The sequence below is a fragment of the Bison bison genome, unplaced genomic scaffold (assembly GCF_000754665.1).
Source record: "Bison bison bison isolate TAMUID 2011002044 unplaced genomic scaffold, Bison_UMD1.0 scf7180017864192, whole genome shotgun sequence".
Lineage (NCBI taxonomy): Eukaryota > Metazoa > Chordata > Mammalia > Artiodactyla > Bovidae > Bison > Bison bison.
Window position 1 is genome coordinate 3084536 of NW_011494764.1, and position 21692 is coordinate 3106227.

Genomic DNA, 21692 nt, shown 5'->3' on the forward strand with positions numbered 1-21692 from the left:
GGAGTTTCTGGTTTCAGGTCTTACATCCTAGTATCTCATCTGTTTGGAGCTGACTTGTGTGTGGTGCACGGTAGTGATCTGGTTTCATTCTTTCTCATGTGGCTGTCCAGTTTTCCTTGTGCCAGTTATTGAAAAGACTCTTCTGTCTCATTATATGTTCTTTGCTTCTTTGTTTTAAATTAGTTGTTCATATACGTGTGGGTTTATTTCTGGGCTCTCAGTTCTTTTCCATTAGTCTCTGTGTCTGTTTTCTGCCAGTAACATGCTATTTTGAATACTGTAGCTTAGTAATATAATTTGAAATCAAGGAGTGTGATACCTCCAGTTTTGTCCATTTTTCTCAGGATTGCTTTGAGTATTTGGGGGTTTTTATGTTTCTATATAAATTTTACAGTTTTTTGTTCTGTTTCTGAGAAAATGTCCTTGGAATTATGATAGGAATTGCATTGAATCTATAGTTTGCTTTCAGTAATTTGGACATTTTAATAACGTTAATTCTTCAGTCCATGAGCACAAAGTATATTTCCATTAATTTCTGTCTTCAGTTTCTTTCAACAATAATATTACAGTTTTCAGTGTACGGGTCTCATACCTCCTGGGTAAGTTTATACTTAAGTGTTGTATTCTTTCTGTTGTGATTGTAAATGGGATTCTCTTAACTGCTTTTTTGTTAGTTCATTGTTAGTATATAGAAATGCACCATATTTTTTATATTGATCTTATACCCTGCAACTACTATATTCTTTTTATTATTTCCAAAAGTTTTTTGGTGAATTTTTTAGAGTATTCTGTGTATAAAATCTTGTCATCCACAAGTAGTTAGTTTTACCTCTTGTTTTCCAATTCAGGTACCTTTTATTTCTTTTTCTTGCATTATTTCTCTGGTTAGGACTCCCAATACTGTGTTGAATAAGAGTGGCAAGATTGGGCATTCTTGTCTTGTTCCTGATCTTAAAGGAATAACTTAAAGTTTTCATCACTGAGTATTGCATTAGATATAGGTTTGCCATATATGGCCTTTATTATATTTTTGGCACATTCCTCCTATACCAATTAAGAGTTTTTTATCATAAATGAATATTAAATCTTGTCAGATGCTTCTTCATCTATTGAGACAATCATGGTTTTTATCCTTCATTTTGTTCATGGGGTGTATCTTATTGATTAGTTCATGGATGTTTAAACACCCTTGCATCCCTAGGGTAAATCCCACTTGATCATGTTGTATGATCTTTTTCATGTGTTGTTGTATAGTTTGCTAACATTTTATTGAGAACTTTTGCATCTGTGTTCATCAGAGATACTGGCCTATAATTTTCTTTGAAGCATCTTCCCTGGTTTTTCTGTCAGTGTAATGGTGGCCTAATGGGGTGAGTAGGAAGTATTCTCTCTTCTTCAGTTTGTTGGAAGAGATTGAGAAAGATAGGTATTAAATCTTGAATGATTGGTAGAATTCACATATAAAGCCATCTGGTCCTGGAATTTTGTTTTGGGGGGGGATTTTTTATTATTTTGACCTCTTTACTAGTGATCAGTCTATTAAAATTTTCTGTTTCTTCATGGTTCAGTCTTGGATGGTTGGATGATTCTAAGAATTTTTCCATTCTAGGTTGTCCGATTTGTAGTCATATAGTTGTTCATAATATTCTCTTGTCACCCTTTATATTTCTGTGGTATCCTTGTTATTTCCTCTCTTTGATTTATCAGATCCTTCTCTCTTTTTTTCTTAGACTAGCAAAAGTTTTGTCAGTTTTGTTTCTCTTTTCAAAGGCGCATCTCTTAATTTCATCTATCTTTCCTGTTGTCTTTTTAGTCTCTATTTCACATATTTCTGCTTTGGTTTTTATTACTTCTTGGTTTCTACTGACTTTGGACTTCATTCATTCTTCTTTTTACAATTCCTTTAGACATAAGGTTAGACTTGAGACTTTCCGTGTTTCTCAGGGTAGGCCTGTATAACTGTAACTTTCCCTTTCAGTATTGCTTTGGCTGCATCCCCATAAATTTGGTATGTCATATTTTCATTTGTCTTCACGTATTTTAATTTTTTGTATGTGATCTAATTCTTACACTGTAGCATTTGTTTAGCCTTCACATATTTGTAGATTTTCTCAGCTGTCTTCTTGTAGTTGATATCTCATCTCACACTTTTGTGCTCAGAAAAGATACTTGATATAATGCCATTCTTAACTTTATTGACGTTTGTTTTGTGTCCCAGCATATGGTCTGTTCTTGACAATACTTCTTGTGCACTTGAGACGAAAGTGTATTCTCCATTTGGATAGAATGTTCTGTACAAATCTATCCAGTCCTTCTGGTTTAATGCGTCTATGTTAAGTGCATATATATGAATAACTCTTATTATGTCTTCTTGATGAATTGTCCCCTTTATCATTATATGATGTCCATATTTGTCTCTTGTTACCTTTTTTGGCTTGAAGCCTGTTTTTTCTGACGTGAGTTTGGCTACTGCTTTTGATGGCTACCATTTGCTTGGAGCATCATCTTCCATCCCTTCACTTTAAGCCTACTTCTCTTCAGAGCCGAAGTGAGTCTCCTGGAGGCAGCACATAGTTGGGTCTTGCATTTTAATTCACCCAGCCACTCTGTGACTTTTGATTGGTGAATTCAGTCCATTTACATTCAGCATGAATATTGATAAATGAAAATATAGTACTGCCATTTCATTTTCATTTTTTGTTTCTGGTTGTTCTGTATGCCCATTGTGGTTTTTTCCCTTATGTTTCTGTTTGGAGCTTTTCTGGGATATTTTTTCAGTTTCGTCTTTTTATGTTTTGTTGTTACTGTAAAGTTTGTATAAAATATCTCATAGTTAAAATATCCTTTTTTCTGTTGACAGCATCTTGTTTTTACTTGCCTATATGAGTTCTGACCTTTTCCTTCTCCCCTTTTATGTTTTAGGTGTCCAAATTTCTCAATTATTTCTTGTTACGAGTTTGTTACCAAATTGAAGCAGCTATAAATTATTTTTATAAATTTTTTCCCTTTAACCTTTTATCTATGATAAGTTTAATATTCTGATGTTAGAGTTTGTTTTCCCTGTCACCCTACTCAAAGTTTTGTATACTTTTTCCTTCTCATTTCAGGTAGAAGAGGTCATTTCCTCGTTTTTTTGTAAGGCAATTATAGTGTTGATGAACTCTCTCGGGTGTAGTTTGGGGGAAAGCTTTTATTCTTCATATTTGAGTGATAATTTTGCTGAAAAGAATATTTTTGGCAGTTTTTATCTTTCAGTATCATGTGTAGGATATGCCACTCCCTCCTGACCTGTGGAGTTTATTCTGAGAAGCCTGCTGATAGCTTACTTTGTAAGTTAACATCTTTCCCACCCGCCACCACTGCTGGCTGCCTGCAAAATTCTTTCTCTGCCACTGAGTTTCAATAGTTTTAATACAATGTGTCTTGGAAAAGGTCTTTCTGCATGAGGTAATTAAATGTTCTCTTAGTTTCATGAAATTATATATCCAGTTCCTTCCCCAGTTTGGGGAAGTTCTCAGATATTATTTCTTGAAATAAACTGTCTGTTCTTTTCTCCCTCTGTTCTCCTTCTGGTATACCCATTATCCTAATGTTGCCCTTCCTAGTAGACTTAGTTCTCATACAATTTCCTCATTTTTTTAGTCTTAGTTCCCTCCTTTTCTACCTGTATCATTTCTAGATTTCTATCTTCGAGCTTCCATGTGGCCTGCTGTCTTTCCAGTACTTTCTTCATCTCATTTGTTAAGTTCTTCAGCTCCAGAATTTCTTTTCTAGAGTTTCAGTCACTTTTATAAAGTATTACTTCTGTTCATTAAGTTTATTCCTGAACACATTGAACTGCCTTTCTGAGTTTTCTTGTAGCTGGTTGAGTTTCTGTCTGACGGTTCATTTGAACAGTCTATCAAATCTCATTGTTCTGAGGCAGAGTTTGGTTTCTGGAGACCTTTCATTTTCTTTTTGTGATACCATGTTACCATGGTTCTTCATTGTGCTTGACGAGTTGTTCCCCTTCTGGCACATTTGAAGTACCAAACATCTTTCTTTTTCAGTAAAGCTTCCCCCAGCCCACCCTACTTGATTCTAAGACTTCTACAGGTTGGAAATCAGAGGCCTTTCTCTGGTTTTTCAGTAGGTGGCGCTCTAGCACAAATTTTGGTTTCTCTACCTGAGCTGCCTCTGGTTGTATTTGAGAGTTGGCACTTTCCTTGTCATTTTCTTTGTTGTCATTGTGCCTCGGTGGTCTTTGGTGCCTTGATGCTGCTGGCATTGACGCTCGGGGCACAAGGATCACAGGCACTTCACCACGTTTGGGATCTACCAAGTTGCAGGCTTTTTTACTGTGGGAGTACGGGGAGGGGAGAAGGGGAGCTGGAGTGCAGGTGTCTCTGCTGTGACCAGGATTGTCTGGTTTCCAGGCAACACCACTGCAGGCAAGAGGAATGGGGTAGCAGACCCCCATGCCCTTGGTTCCCTGTGGCTGTGAGTGCCACTGCAGCCAAAAGGCTGGTGGTACGTGGACCACCTCCCCTGCTGCCACCAGCTTCTCTGGGGTTGCTGGCTCCGCCGTAGCAGCAAAGTGGTGCCGGCAGTGATTCTGCCACTGCCTGGATTCCACCTCTTGTTGGTGTTCCATTGTACCCACCTTTAGGTATAGACATGTACAATTCTCCAACATCCTGGTCTGCTGGGCACAGTTGAGTTATGGATGTTTTACTGGTTGTAGACTGAAGGAAGAGACAGAGGGAGCACTGGAACCATCATTAAACTGACTGTCTCCATGTTTTCTTTTAAAAATTTTATAGTTTTCACTCTTACATTTAGGTCTTTGATTCATTTCAAATTAATTTCTTCAGCTTCATTCTTTTGCATGTGAATATACAGCTTTCCAGAACCATTTCTTGAAAAGACTGTCCTTTCCCCTTTTAATCGTCTTATAACCCTTGTCAAAAAATCAGTTGACCATATATTAATACATGTGACAGTTTATTTAGAGGCTCTTTATTCCATTGATCTATTTGTCTATCCTAATGCCAATTACTTTGATTACTGTAGCTTTGTACTAAGTTTTGAACTTAAGAAGAATCTTCCAACTCTGTTCTTTTTCAACTTTGTTTTAACTATTCAGGGTCCCTTGAGATTCCATGAATCTTACAATAAGTTTTTCTATTCTGCAAAAAATACTTGTGGAATTAAGATAGGATTACAATGAACCTGTGGATTGCATCATCATTTGTTCCTTTCTAGTGTATAGATATGTGACTAATTTTTGTTGATTTTTGTATCCTACAATTTTGCTGAATTAATTTGCTCTGAATATATGTCTGTGTTGTGGTCCTTATTTTAAGTTTACCATTTGTAAGATCATGTCATCTGCCAACAGAGATAACTTTATAGTTTCCCTTCCAATTTGAGTACTTTTGTTTCCTTTTCTTACCTAAATGCTCTGGCTAGTACAATATATTAAACAGAAGTGAAAACAGACATTCTTGTCTTGTTCCTGATTTTAGGGGGAAAACTTTCTACCTTTACCATTGAGTATGATGCTAACTGTGGGGTTTTCATATATAGCCTTTATCATATTGAAAAAGTGGTCTTGTGTTCCTTCTTTATTGAGGTTTTTTTCAATCATGAAATGGTGTTGAATTTTGTCAAATGCTTTTTCTGATTCACATGAGTTGATCATGTGAGTTTTTCCTCCTTCATTCTATTATTGGGGTGTATTACATTAATTGATTTTTATATGTTAAACTATCCTTTATATCCCACTTGATCCTCACATTAAAATGTTGCTGAATTCAGTGCTAGTATTTTGTTGAGGATTTTTGCATTGATATTCATAAGGGATGTTGGGATATTGGTCTGTAGTTTTGTTTTCTTGTTTCTTTGTCTGGCTTTGATATCAAAGTAATGCTGGCCAATAAATGAGTAAGAATTGATCTCGCCTCTTCAACTTTTTGGAAGAGTTTGAGGATTGTTGTTAATTTTTCTTATGTGTTTGATAAAGAAGGCATCTCATCTAGGGCTTTACTTTGTTGAAACATGTTTGATTACTGATTCAGTCTCCTTGCTGTTTAGAAATCTCTTGAGGTCTTTTTTCCTTTTTGTCAGTTTTGGTAGATTGTGTGTTTCTAGGAATTTGTCTGTTTCATCTAAGTTAGCCTTTTTTTGGTATACAAACTGTTCTTAGTATTCTTTTCTAATCCTTTTTATATATGTAAAATTTATACTGATGTCCCAACTTGCATTTCTAATTTTAGTAATTTGAGTCTTTAATCTTTTCCTTAGTCATTATATCTAAAAGTCTGCCTAGTTTGTTGATCTTTTCAAAGGGCCAAGATGGGTGTTTTTTATTTTCTCCAGTTTTTTCCCCCTCTATTTTATTTTTCTCTAATCTTTATATTTTAATCCTCCTGACAAAGACATGGAACTCTTGAGTTTGGGGAGTCTGTTAATTTATTGAGTAAAATCAAAATCATTGTCAGACTTTAAATTTGGTTCAAATTTGGCTGATGTCCATTTGCAGCAGAGATGAATGGAGGGGAAAGGAGGACAGTGATGCTGGCAAGGAGACACTGAACAAGACTATCTTCCTTTAATTGTAAAAGCAGGTGTCACACAGCCAGCATGAGTCACGTAGCACAGAGGGGGACGTGAAATTTAATAATCAGTGATAAAACCAACATAAGTGAGAATTTGGAAGAGAGAGGCCACAGCTTTCAGAGGACAAGATGCAGCAGAGGCTGTGTGGAAAACAGCATTGGGTACAGAACTGCTGGCTCATTTGGGGAGCACGGTGATCACAGCGTAGCCCTCTGGTGGAGTGACTTGCTCCTGGGTGTGCTTTCCACAGTAGATCTGATCCTCCACAAAGAAATGACCCTTCTGTTTCAGATTGGTGCCGTAGTTGGTGCACACATAACACTCGGGGTGGCGGTGACGGTCCCGCAGCTTCACAAACACACTGACAGTGCCGGTGCCACGTTTGTCGTACATGAGCAGCTTCTGGGCGTTTCTAGTCAATGTAGCCACTTTGGTGACTGGAGCCTTAACATTTCTGAGTCCTGAGGGCTTGTTGGAATCCCCTTTCTCCTCAGCCTCCAGGGTTTCCTGCAAAACCAGGAATGAAGTGGGCTGTCTCAGAGGCTCATTTAACTCATGTTTCTCCAGAAGCATCTTGTAAACTTCAGATTCTTTGCCAAAGACAAGTCTGCTTGGAAGCTGAGAATGGTCTAAAGCTCTGCGTTCATCTGCCTGCTGGCTGCTCTTTGACTCCAAGGTGTTGTTAAAGTTTTAGATATTTTCAGAGGAGTAGACGCTAACTGGGTTGTTGCACTGGTTTGTGACGACCCTGGGGGAGAGCTGGAGGAAGGTGAGGTGGTAAAGGGCAGAACTCTGGTTTGGGGTGCTTCCTATGTGTAGGATCTCTTGGGGTTCAGAGGCTAATTCATCTTGTATGAGTGATGTTTCCCTTCCTATGTCACCAGAGGAGACCATATTTCTGTTCTGTTGCTACTGTGAGAGTCATGTTGTCTGTGCAGCCCTTGATTTTGTTCTGAGCTTCTAAGTACAATATATTGCTGGTATTTTCCCCATCAGTGGCTGTGGTTACATCTCCAACACATACATTAGCTATTGCAGCCTTGATTCCAGGAATGACCTGGGAAATGAGGAACACCTAGTTTGCTCTACTTTTTCTGGTTCTCTGTGATTTGAAGTCTTTCTCCTTTATTGTCTCCTTTTTTAAATGTAGGCATTATGGCTTTAAATTTCCTTCTTATCACTGCTTTCACTGCTTTCTATAAGTTTCATATGTTGTATTTTCATTTGTCTCAAGGTATTTTCTAATTTCCCTTGTGATATCTTCTTTGAAATGTTGGTTAAGAGTATGTAGTGTAATTTCCACATATTTGTAAATTTTCCAGTTTTCCTTCTGTTACTAATTTCTTGTTTCATTTCACTGTGATTGGAAAAGATACTTTGTATGATATCAATCTTTTAAAATTAAGACTTTGTGTGGCCTAACATATGGTCTGTCCTAGAGAATGTTCCATGTGCACTTGAGAAAAATATCTTCTGCTGTTGTCAGGTGGGGTTTTTATGTCTGTTAGGTTCAACTGGTTTATAGTACTGTTCAAGTCCTTTATTTCCTTATTGGTCTTTTGAGGGTGTGGCCCTCACAGCTTGTGGGATCTTAGTTCCCTAACGGGAGACTGAACCTGGGCCCTTGGCAGTGAAGAGTGCAGAGCCCTAACCACTAGACCACCAGGGAATTCCCTCCTTATTCATCTTCTGTATGGTTTTATTCATTATTGAAAGTAGAGTATTGATGTCTCCAACTGTTACCATAGAACTGTCTAATTCTCCCTTAAATTCTAACAATGTTTACTTCTTATATTTTAGGGCTCTGGTTTTTGGTCCATATACGTTTATAATTATTATATCTTCTTGGTGAATTGACCCTTTTATCAAGGTGCAGTGTCCTTCTTTGTCATTTGTAACAGTTTTGACTTAAAGTCTGTTTTGTCTGATACAGGCATGTCTTAACAGATACTGCATTTTTTACAAATTGAAGGTTTGTGGCAACCCTGTATGTGTTCAGTTACTGAGTCACGTCTGACTCTTTGCAACCTGGACTATAGCCCACCAGGCTCCTCTATCCATGGTGTTTTCCTGGCAAGAATACTGGAATGGGTTTCCATTTACTCCTCAAGGGATCTTCCTGACCAGAAATCAAACCCGTGTCTCCCACATCTCCGGCATTGCAGGCAGATTCATTCCTGCTGAGCCGCGGGTAAACCCTATGGCAACCCTGTGCTGAAAAATCTACTGGCAGCATTTTTCTAACAGTTGCTCACTTCACACTTTGATAATTCTCACAGTACTTCAAACATTTTCACTATTATTGTTTATGGTCATCAGTGATTGTTGATGTTATTGTTTTAAAAGACTTGCTTAGATAATGGTTAGCATTTTTTAGCAGTAAGATGTTTTTAAATTAAGGTATGTACATTGAGTTTTTTAGATGTACTTGTGCACTTAATAGTCTACAGTAAAATATAAATGTAACTTTTATATGCACTGGGAAACCAAAAAATTCATGTGAGTCCTTGAATAATTGCTTCATTGTGGTAGTCTGAGGCCAAACCAGCAATATCTCTGATATGCACCTGTATTTATATCACCATCCCAGCTCTCTTTGGTGTCTATTTGCCTGGAATATCTTTCTCTGTTCTTTTCCTTTCGACCTAATTGTGTCTCTGGATCTAAAGTGAATCTCTTATAGAACATCATAGAGTTGGATCTTGGTTGTTTTTGTTCCTTTTCTGCTAACCTCTGCCTTTTAAATGGAACATTTAATCCATTTACATTTAAAGTAGCTACTAAGGAAAGACTTCTACAATTTTGCTATTGATTTCTGTATGCCTTACAGCTTTGTTATCCCTCATTTCCATCATTACAGTCTTTTGTGCTTAGTTGATTTTTGTAGTGACACATTTGCATTTCCTTCTGTGTATATATTCCTCAGACATCTTCCTTGTGATTACAATATATTCTTTAGACATCTTCCTTCTGATTACAAAGGAGATTTTATCTTTTTTCTGATTGCTAAAGTCTTTAAAGGTGTCTTTATTATTTTATGAGCATGTGGGAGCTTTTTCACGTTAAAGGATGTTGTAGTTCATGTGTAGACACACAGACCCAGCTTATAAGTGGAGAAACTTTGAGAACAGATTTTAGAATTCTTCCCTTAAAAACTTGATGTGTGTGTGTGTGTTTTAGTTGCTCAGTCATGTCCAACTCTTTGCGACCCCATGGGCTCCAACCCACAAGGCTCCTCTATCCATGGAATTCACCAGGCAAGAATACTGGAGTGGGTTGCCATTCCCTTCTCCAAGGGATCTTTCTGAATCCAAGCCGGGTCTCCTAAACTGCAGGTAGACTCTTTACCATCTGAGCCACCAGGGGAACTCTTGTTAATTCAGATGAATTAATCCTCACAAGGCAAAATGGTTCTGTGTTTTGGGAAGTGACTTATCAGCAGTTCCTAATAATTATTTTGTTGACTTTGCTTGTAAGTGCAGATCATATTGCATTAGCTTTGACAGAAAACTGCTTTCACACCATCATGTTTTTGACTTGGTTTTGAATGGCCCTTAACTTTCGTGTACATTTAGGCAGGACTGATTTGCCTGTTTAACAGGTTGCTTTCCTCATAGTCATCTCCTGAATGAAGAAAGTTGGCATATGAAAATTCACCCAAACTTCCTGGATATAATTACATGTATATGTTCACATATATATTTTTTAAAATAAGTGGCATATCTTATCTGTTGTCCTTATGGGACAAAGATATTTTGTATCCTGACTGATGAATATGGTATAATGGTAACCTATATGATTTCTGCAACTTCAAAGTTAATACATATTTCAATACCCTAGTAAGATATTATCAGTTATTTTTCTTGAGAAATGTGGGAATTGATAATTTTACCCTTTAGTTATAATTTCAAGGTATTATATTAGTACTCCTGGATTCTGTGTTAAAATCATGTTGTATGTGACCATATACAGGCTTTATTATAGCTGAGCTCTTCTAAGATCTTTTTGAATTGCCAGATGGTCAGTTGGATTATGAAGTTAATTTAGCCAACCAGCCTTCCTACCTGCCTTCCATTCATTTATTTAACTTTTACCATATGAAGTGTTTGCTATGAAGATACAGAAATGGATGATACAATCCCTGTCCTAAAGGATCTTACAGTCACTTAAGTGAAGTGACATATATGCAAATAAAATAAATATAGAATTGACTACAACAAAGACCATTTAAGACAGAAAACAAAGTGCTTTCTTATTAAATAGCCAGGTTACTTCGGCAATATTGTTTATGGGCAAGTAGTCCTTGCAGAAAGGTCCTTTGAGTTTATCCTTGAGGGTAGGTTGATTTTTTACAAGGTAGAAATGTTAAGTGAGGTTGTTTTTTTCAAACAGAGTTGCTGTAATGGAAAAGGTATAGAACCAGAGCTAATTTGGGCCACAGGAAGTAGTGGGAGAGAACAGAGAAAAATGAACCAGGAATGGTAGATTAAAGCTAGAGCTTGAAGACCTTTAAGCTAAAGGCTGAAATTAGACTTCATGTTAAAGGCATTGGGGAGTTTTGAAGGATGTTATTCTAAAAAAAGAGCTATGCTTTTATTGGGGCATGGAGGGTATTTGGGAGGTTACTTCCATGGTTGAGGTGGGAAACCAGGAAGTTCTGAATCAAACAAGTAACAATGAGTTGAAAGAAGAGTTGTGGAGACACACTCCACAAGGATGCAAAGTCACAAGAGAGTGACTCAGAGGTACTTAAAACATGGGGCCTCACTGACTTGGAAAATGAAAATTGAACAGATAAAAGGAGGAAATGGTGAGTTATTTTGAGTGTAGTGAATTCTTCCAGCAGTGGGGAGTCAAGAGTTCAGCGGTGGTGTTTGCCGCAAGTAGACCGTGCTGTTGCTTCTTTTTGACCTATAGATACGACCTCAGTTTGTTTCTAAAAAGTGTTTTATTTGGAAAACTTTCAAGCTTGAAAAATAGAAAGCAGTCCAACAAAGGTTATTTCATCGTTTCAAGTAACTACAAGTCAGCACTTGATACAAGGATGTAGTTAGCAGGAAAACCTTTTAGCCTTCTTACTTTCTCCTCAGTGCCTGTACTCCCAGCCTCTGTGCCCACGCTGCCCAGGACAGGGTCCAGCAGCCGCGTGTGGCCGGTGAGCACCTGTAGTGCAGCCAGCCTACACCGAAATGGGCTACAGTTACAGAGATATATACCAGATTTCAGAGACTTGGTGTGAAATAAGAATGTAAAATATGTTCTTAAGAATGTTTTATATTGATTACATGTTAAAATGATAGCATTTTGGATATTGTTTCAGGTTTCCACAGCACCACCCATATGTTAGCTGATTTCTAGGACCAGCATATATTCATTTTAGCAGCTAAGATTATTACAGTGAAAGGGAAAAGACTGCCTTTGAGTTTGGAGAAATCCTTTCACAGGGATTATGCTCACCCCTCCCAGGAGGGGCACACTGAACATGTTCGTTTCTCCAACAACCAAAAAATACAGTAACCTGTTCAATATTTCTGCCCAGAAAAGCCGACTTTAGAGATTCAGCACCCAAGGTTTTTACTGGGGACTGTTCACATAGGCACTCTCTGCCTTGAATATACCAAAAGTCTAGACTCACAGAAGGAAAGCAGTTGTTAATATTTGGCATAAATGATATTAACACAAACTAGGCACCACGAACTACCCTTGTCAGTCAGGGAATGGAGGAAAGCCAAGGTTCCAGACGCCAGCTAAGGGCCACCCTTGCACACAGACCCTCTAAAGGCAGCAGCCTTGGTCCTGCTGTATCAACTGTCTGCACAAATACATAAGGTTAAATAAACTATCAGTGGCTTCCCTGATGGCTCAGAGGTAAAGAATACACCTGCTAATGCAGGAGCCACAGGTTGCATCCCTGGTTCAGGAAGATTTCCCTGGAGAAGGAAATGGCGACCCACTCCAGTGTTCTTGCCCAGGATATCACCTGGACAGAGGAGCCTGGCTGGCTATAGTCCATGGAATCACAAAAGAGTCAGATAGGACTTAAAGACTAAACAACAGTCAGTAGAATTAATTCCACCTGTTTCTTTTTAAAGACTAAGATGGCTACTTGCTCTCATTCTTGACTCACATTATATTTATTTTGGGTAGCAGTTGTCTGAATCTTATATGTAAAGTTCTAATCTAATGTGTTTTAGTTGTTTTCTCTGTAAAACTAATGATTTCTCTTTAATACAGATCTAATAAGTAAACAGGTGACACACCTCCTTCAAGTGCTGTGTTTATCCTAATCATTAAAGTCCACACTAATTGAAGGCTACAGTGGGCTTAACTCCATATCCCACGGGTAGCTTTATTACCCAAGAACAAAAAGAAACACCCCTCCAAAAAAATGTGTGTGATCAAAAGAAAAGAATTTTGTGAACCCTGATAAAACAAAAGTTTCCATTTTAAAATGTCCACTTGATAAGCACATTTGAGAGCTTCAGTATTCTTTTCACATACTTGTCATTAATTCACATTGTTAACTGTCTTTTGTTATTCTCCAACTTGTTTAGTTGCTAAGTTGTATCTGAGCTTTTGCCACCTCATGGACTGCAGCACACCAGGCTTCCCTGTCCTTCACCATCTCCTGGAGTTTGCTCAAACTCTTGTCCATTGAGTCAGTGATGCCACCCAACCATCTCATCCTCTGTTGCCTGCTTTTCCTCCTGCCCTCTATCCTTCCCAGCATCAAAGGTCTTTTCCAATGAATCAGCTCTTCGTATCAGATGGCCAAAGTATTGGAGCTTCAGCATCAGTCCTTTCAATGAATATTCAGGATTGATTTCTTTTAGAATTGACTGGTTTGATTTCCCTGAGGTTTGATTTCCTTGTATTAACTCTAAACTGTTAATGGTTTGTAATTACTATGAATCTATCCATGAATATATTTCCCAGGAGATTTATATAAATGCATTAATTCTGCATAAGAGGTTCACTTCCTATCTATTCATTGACTGTAGACTGCAGATGTGACTAAAATAGTACAACTTGGCCAAAATGCATAATACAGAATAGCAACCAGGATATGTTTGACTTCTTCCCAAGCACTGAGTTCTAATATATACCTTACTCTTTAAGGAAGGGAATGGCTTTAGGAACGTGATTTCCAGGACTAAAACTGTGAAAGCAGCAGAAGATATTTTTGTTAGAATAAATCCATAATGTGATTTTCAGTGACATATTGCCCTAGGTCCCCTGCAGGCTTAGTTGGAGGACAGAACCATCTCTCAGCATCATTGCCACATCTCATCAGAAGTAGAGGGAAGCTAGAATGGCAGCCCCCTCCCCTCTCCTGCACATGACCCAGCAGTGAGTACAGGGGAAAGGAGAAAGTCCTCAGGCTGCAAGCAGAGAGCAGTTCATAACTGGCAGTGTTTTTGCTATTCTCTTTGTCCTTTATTTATGTAATTCAGCCATTTTATATAGTTTAGAATTGAAGCATGTCATTAGCAACCCATGTCAATAACTGATACTTGCATTCTCATCAGGAACAGTTATGCTTGTCCACTGAAAATCCATAAAGCTTAATACATTTGTGATTTTCAATATAACTCGCATTTCTACAAAACAAAAGCTGACAATATCATTGCTTGCAGTGCTTTCTAATTGCTTTAAATAATGTGGAGAGCAGTTATAAAGAACTCTATGATTAAAGGAAAAAAAGGGTACTTTCCACTCACTATTCAATCAGTAAGAAACACTGAGCAGGAAACCTGGCTTTTTGCCACTTTTGAAGCTGTGAAGAGCCATCAAGGTACTGTCACATAATGTTTTGTTGATAAACTATAAGAACGAATAATAGTTTGACTCAGAAAATCAGAGTACAATGCTGTTTATAACTTAACTCACTTTGTCTTGAAAACAGCTTCCTTGTATTCCCACTTGTGAACTGGATAAAATAGATAAAATAAGAGCTCAATGTGTAATATGATCTAGTATATAATAGAATTGTGGTATGATAATTAAACAACAGAAAACTCCAGTTTTTAGAAATGAAGAATGTAAAAATACTATATATTCTTTAGGACATCTGTTATATTTTAAAGTATACACATTTGTGTGATACAGTTTTATGACATATATGTCACAACAGAAGTGGGTACACCTGCTAATTTTGTAATTGACTAAAATACCACGCTACATCTTCATTGGCTTTTCTGTCCATCTAACAGCTTATTTCTGTATCTAATATTTATTGTCCTTGTGATAAGCTTTGAGACCATTAAGGATTTTTAAAGAATTGTACCAAATATGAAATTCAATGGCATATATTCTATATGTCTACTGTTTAAAAACTTTTTTTTTAATTCCAAGGAGTGCTTTTTTATTTTGTCTGTGGTCATCCATTCATCCTTCAACAGACTTTTGGGTTGCTTTCACCTTTTGGCTCCTCTGCATTATATTGCTGCAGTGAACAGCAAGTATCTGAGTCTCTGCCTTCAGTTCTTAAGACTATATACCTAGAAATGGAAATGCTGGAGCTTATAGTAATCTATATAAATTTTTGAGAACTATTTACCATTTGCCATACTATTTACCACAGCAGCTGCACTATTTTACATTCCTACCAGCAAAGCACAATGGTTCAGTGTCTCCATGTCTTCACTAACATTTTCTTTTACATTTTGAAAAAAATGTTCTGTGTACTAGTTTCATAGGACCTGTATCAAATACGGTTGAGCCCTGAGTAACAGGAGTTTGAACTGTCAGGTCAGGTCCAGTTACCATGACTTTTTTCAGTAGTGAATACTGCAGTAGTGCACGTTCCACAATTGATGCAGAGGGGCCGCCTGTGGGCCTTGAGCATCTGCACATACATGTTGGTGTTGGCCACAGGTCCTGGAACCAATGCCCCACCGATAATGAGGGCTGACCATATATTCATATTGTTATTACACTAAAAGCAATCTTTTGGTGCCCGACCTTGGTAAAAGTTTACATGAGTCAGCATCAGAGAATATGGGCCTTTGTCTTATTGTTTGTGTAGTACAGAGTATATTCACAGAAAAGCCTTTGAGATAGAATATTGACTTTATAAGAGCAAATGCAAAATAAATCAGGATGTTATCATCTGCATGCTTTCTCTTCTTAGCAACAAAGTTTTCTTTTTTTCTCCAGCTCCCTGTACGGGCAGCACTTTCTTTTGCCATAGCAACATGTGCATCAATAATTCTTTAGTCTGTAATGGGATTCAAAACTGTGCATACCCTTGGGATGAAAATCATTGTAAAGGTGAGTCTGCTGGTGAAGGATAGCTCTTAGAGGTGTGGCCATAGCCTTTCACTAAGAAAAAAATCTCTTTTTCTACAACTGTACTTGGCATAACTGCTTTGGCAGAAGACATGTAAAATCAAGGTTCTCCTTAATGAATAACAGACCCCTGGCATGTGGTAAAACTGAATATTATTCTCAATAAAAGCAATTTTTATAGACTATATTTTTTACCTAAAAGTTGTCCATAAGTTAATTATGGTCATTTATATTGTAAAGATACCTTATTGTCATAATAATGTAGATTGTAACCTACAATATTCTTATTTTTTAAATTAAATGGAAATACTATTTAGTAAAATTCAACTGATAGATTCAGTCTTACAGTGTAAAACAGACTCCTTATAAGGACTGCATTTTTTATTCCATGAATTTCCTATGCTGTATTTCAGTATATATTCCCTGAAAGAGAAATATGCCTTGGGGTAATGCTGGTTATCACTGTTTCAGTACTACAGTTTATCTCCCCTTTATTCTCCCAAGAGTTCAATAAGTAACTATGGAAAGTTAATGTATGATATTGCTATCGTAAGTACTTGAGAGGAAGTATTTTCAGGTAACCATTCAAAAACAGTGGACCATGGTTGTAAACATATCTGAGTGGGTCAGTGAAATAATTTTTGTTCTCCTTGCTTATGGCCATCAGTAGGAATACTATGGGTTAACTCAAATCTGCCATAGAGCAGAAAGCAAAACTTGATAAAACAAGAGTATTTTGTTTTGACATTTTCTATATTCATGTATTACTTTGATTTGCAAACTGTATGTGCTTACGTGTTATTGTTGTTTAGTTGTGTCTGACTCTTTGCGACCCCGTGGACTGTAGCCCACCAGGCTCCTCTGTCCATGGGATTCTCCAGCCAAGAATACTGGAGTGGGTTGCCATCTCCTTCTCCAGGGGATCTTCCTGACCCAGGGATCAAACCTGCGTCTCCTGCATTGGCAGGTGGATTGTGTGCCACTGAGCCACCAGGGAAGCCCGTGTACTCACATACCTTCTGAGTAAAGAACCAAGTCCTTTTCCTTTTTTTGTAGTCTGTCTGGCTGCCTTATGATTGGTTAGTTTTATTTTGTTTAAAAACCTAATCTTAAATTGCATTTTCTGTGTTGTATTTGACCCAGGTGTTCTGCTTTACCTAAAAATATTTTGCCAATTTGTGACAGGAATCATGAATGAATTTTCAAGGTCTCATTGTTTTTCTTTTTCTGCAGAAAAGAAAAAAGCAGGACTGTTTGAACAAATCACTAAAACTCACGGAACAATTATTGGCATTACATCGGGGATTGTCTTGGTCCTTCTCATTATTTCTATTTTAGTACAAGTGAAACAGCCTCGAAAAAAGGTCATGGCATGCAAAACTGCTTTTAATAAAACTGGGTTTCAAGAAGTATTTGATCCTCCTCATTACGAACTGTTTTCACTGAGAGACAAAGAGATGTCCGCCGACCTGGCCGACCTGTCGGAGGAACTGGACAGCTACCAGAAGACGCGGCGCTCCTCGACGGCCTCGCGGTGCATCCACGACCATCACTGCGGGTCACAAGCACCCAGCGCCAAACAAAGCAGGACCAACCTCAGTTCCATGGAGCTTCCTTTCCGAAACGATTTTGCACAACCACAGCCAATGAAAACGTTTAATAGCACCTTCAAAAAGAGTAGCTACACTTTCAAGCAGGCACATGAGTGCCCTGAACAGGCCCTAGAAGACAGAGTAATGGAGGAGATTCCCTGTGAAATCTATGTCAGGGGGCGAGAAGATTCTGCACAAGCATCCATATCCATCGATTTTTAATCTTCTACTGAAGGTGACGTTAATTATTAAGTATGTACGTATGCAGCCTACAGAGCATCCATGTTGTTTTCAACAGCCAACCCTTTTCTCCTGTCAGAACTAGAAAGACCTTCATTTCGCAGTAATGTAATGGTGAAGTTTTTATTATCTCAGGCAGTCTATATGTTAACCCAACCAAGAAACTTGGTCCATGCAGTAAAAAACAAAAAATAAGCATCTCTTGCTCAGTGTCCTACAAACAAAGCTCCAGTTACATAGTAGCATCTGGAGAGGGGAGCCGTGGTGCTGCGCCAGGCTCAGCCGCCTGCTGGTGTTCACAGCAGGAAGATGCTTCTTGATTGATTCAGCTCTGTCAAAATTTTGATCCCACAATAAGTTTAAACATAAGATTTTTCTTCACATTCCTTTTACTTTTTCTTTTCTCTAAATTTAATTTGTTTTAGAAGCCAGTAATGTTGCCGTTTCAGTTTCTTATATAAATGGTTAATGTTTCACATGTATTTCAGTATAGGCATTTGTTCTAGAATTTGTCAAAATATAACTAGTTACTGTTGTAAGTGCCAGTTAAGACACAGAATTATGTTTCATCCATCTGTTTCTTGAGTAATTTCCATACTGCTGCCTTTTAATTACTGGATCCTTAACCTTTATTTTCTGTGATATGGTTTAAAGTCATATTTTGTTTTGGTTATATTATACTAGAAAGTTTCATAATCCTGGGATGTATGCACCATTGCCAGTTACAACTAAAAACTTAATTAAAATTTTTTGAAATTTCCCAGGTTTTATCACATTCAGTGATAGCCCATTTTTTCCCTTGAGTAAAAAGTCATTTAATTCATTTTGGGGGCGGCCTATCATATTTATTTCCAGTGTTACTCATTACTAGATCTGTGTTTCCTATTTTTATAAAAAGGTTATTTTACTCCCTTTGTATTGGTTTGTCCTATAGCATATGGTAACCAAGGTTGTATGAGAGTTAAAGGAAAATGCCTAAGCAACTGTTTAAGCCTTTAGATTGCTTCTTACTTGGGACAATACATTTTTCTAGTTCTTACCAAGAATAACAATTTCCACTTTTTTTTAAACTGCACTTTTGACCTTATTTTTCTTATGGTATATAAACAATAATTTATAAACATGATATACAAAAGTCATTGTGTTTTTTTAGACTTTTGATATTATTTGATACTGTACAAACTTTATTAAATCAAGGTTAAAGACCTCCACGACAGATTTCTTTTCAGTGTTCACAGTAGCGGCTTTGTATACAAATATGCTGTGATGGAACTGCACACTATAATTTATTGTAAAAATCTTGGTAATGTGTACATAAGCTTTTGTTTCCTCTTGTTATTGCACTTAGTTTATGATAAATTTTTCACTGGTATCTGTTGATCTAAATCACTACACAAATCTGATAATTAAAATATACATTGTTACAAGATTCTTCAATCATTTATAGCACTGAGATTTAGGATCTTAAGATATATGTGGAAAGGAATCCATTTATTGAATTATGACTAATACAGGCATGACATTTAAAAGATAAATTCTCATGTTTGATATTTTGTGTAGTTAAATTTTCCATGAAATGAGAAATTAAAGTTTCACTGGATTTCGTTGACTTTTTAAAAATATCACATCTTTACATTTTCTCAGATTAATGAAAACTGTGACCTTAAATATGATATATATATATATAAAATACTCCTTCAAAATGCTTATTATATCACATTTTTTTAATAAGTATCTACTATCCAGAAGATAGGAAAACTTACACATAGTATTGTCTTAAGTTTTTTTAAAACTCAGTATAATTTCCAATTTTAAAAATACAACTTGGGAAGGTAAAGACTTAATGAATGTAGTATTCAGTGAACTAATGAACCAGAGCCAGATTAGATAGTTAAATCCTTTCAGTAGTTTTGTTGAATAGGCATTTTAGTAGATACCATGCCATACAACATTTAGTAAATCCTTAATATAATAACAACTGTGATCTCAGTCTTAGTGAAAGGGAAATTATCGCATTTCCTATGTAAAATTATATTCATTAAGAAAACAAACACATCTCTAACATCTATAGTAGTAAATAGTACAATATGCTTAAGTAGCACTTGTATTTTTATTTTTGAAATTTGTGTCCTACTCTCTTAAAAGGGCATGAAGGGGCCTACAAAATACAAAGCCGTCAAGGAAGACATTTAACATTAAAACAGCACAGAAGTACATGGTTTCAGACCACTAAGAAAGTAAAGCTTGGACAAAAAAATTGTTTCTAAATTTTCCTGCTTCTAAAGCAGTTTTTGTTTTTCATAGTAGAAAATTCAAACTTACCTGCAAGAGGCTAGTTTTTTCTTAAACTAAAGAAAGGAGGGTCTTAATAGTGAATGACATTTCCTTGTAATTTAAAGAAAATGAAAAATACACAGAGAGGCCTTAATGGTAAATACTAACCCAGTGAAGGCACATCTCAGTGTGGCCTAGGGACACTGGTTTCTCATCAGTTCACCTGCAGGGATAGAAGTAAAGAACCAGAGCATCAGTAACCACACCAGCCTGAGACTGCCATATGTTAGTCTCTGAGCTGTGGGTGGTATCAGATCGCATTTATTTCTTAGTCAAACATTTGGCAGTATACAATATGAAGAGAATGGAACTAACAAATTTTAGGCATTATTACCAGAATAATGCTCATCGCTGTATATATAATCTTTCGTCTTTGACATCAGTGAAAAAACTGCAGATTGTTTACTAATGTGAAAGCCATAAATTTTAGTAATTTAAGAAAAAATTTAGCCATCTTGTAGAAGTTCTTACACCCTTCACAGAGAATATGGTGCCCAGTGTTAAACACAGAACAAAAAAGGTCAATCTGGAGGAGTGTGTGCAGCTCAGGAGCACATCTGTTAGGCTGTTGGTCCCAGATTTACCACAGGGTGTCAACCCCCAAGTGCCCTCAGATTGCAGGAACCCTACTAATCCCAGCATCTAAAGTATGGAGGAATCAAGTGCCATGTACCTTTTGTGAGGGGAAACGTTTGACAAAAAGCAAAGGATTTTTCCACGTTTCCAATCACAAAAGAGATCAGAAACACTTCTTTGACTTGGACTTGTTAACAGCTTGTGTCAGTGTCTCTGTCACATTTCATGTGATTATTAGGCGTTAAAACAACCTCCTAAATGCCTGAACATTTTTATAGCAGTGCTGTTGTCTGGTGAGGATGCTTCCTTGTTTCAGGAGTGTGTCAGCTGATGAACAGGATAGGAAAAGCCTAGTTGTGATCATAGGAATAATTCTCAATCCAAGGAGAGTATGCTTTCTTCAGAATGTTGTTCATGATCAGAAGGAATCTTGAGATTTGGGTTTTTTTAAGATTCAAGAAAGATTATCTGCCCCAGTGTTATTGATGAGAATACTGAAGCCCAGAGAAAAGAAGGTAGTTCCCCGTGTCTCAGACCTCGATCAGCACCCTTCCCTTGCTCTCTGCTGTCTCCCTGCTTTTGCTTGCTGTACGTTTTAAAAGCCGCTCCAAACAGCAGCCCAGATGATTCTTGTAAGCTTGTCAGTTATTCTGGTTTAAAATGTAATTTATTCTACATTTTTTTCCAAAGCATTATATTTTACTTTTTTTTTCCTGTAATACTTTGTTATTCTTCAATTTTGTTGCCATGATTCCTTGGCACCTGCAAATTCTGGAAAACAATTACTCTTTATTCTTAATAAACAATGTTTGTTAACAATTTATAGCCTTGACACTAGACAGAAAGAGCTTTCACTGGTTTGCTTTTGTGATCTTTTCTGAATCTAAAGGAAACAGTGTACAATCTAGAAGTTAAATCACGTGTGTGTGTGCGCTCTTTGTTGAGTTTGGAGAACGATTTGAGTTGTGAGCTAAATAATATGACAGGTTGATCTTGGATATCTTTTTTTAGCTTTCTGCAAAACCAGTTGTCCATGTTTTATATACCTCTACTAATAAC

General features: G+C 37.1%; 1 protein-coding gene across 2 annotated transcripts in view; it reads left to right on the forward strand.

Moving 5' to 3' along the window:
- NETO2 (neuropilin (NRP) and tolloid (TLL)-like 2) overlaps positions 1-21452 on the forward strand; it is a 67240-nt gene extending 45788 nt beyond the window's left edge. For both annotated transcript variants that reach the window (XM_010843903.1, XM_010843904.1), the window contains exons 8-9: positions 15760-15873; positions 17125-21452. In XM_010843903.1, the coding sequence (XP_010842205.1) occupies positions 15760-15873; positions 17125-17705 (695 nt within the window). In that variant the 3' untranslated portion in view covers positions 17706-21452. The remainder of the gene's footprint in view (positions 1-15759; positions 15874-17124) is intronic.
- The last annotated feature ends 240 nt before the right edge of the window (positions 21453-21692 follow it).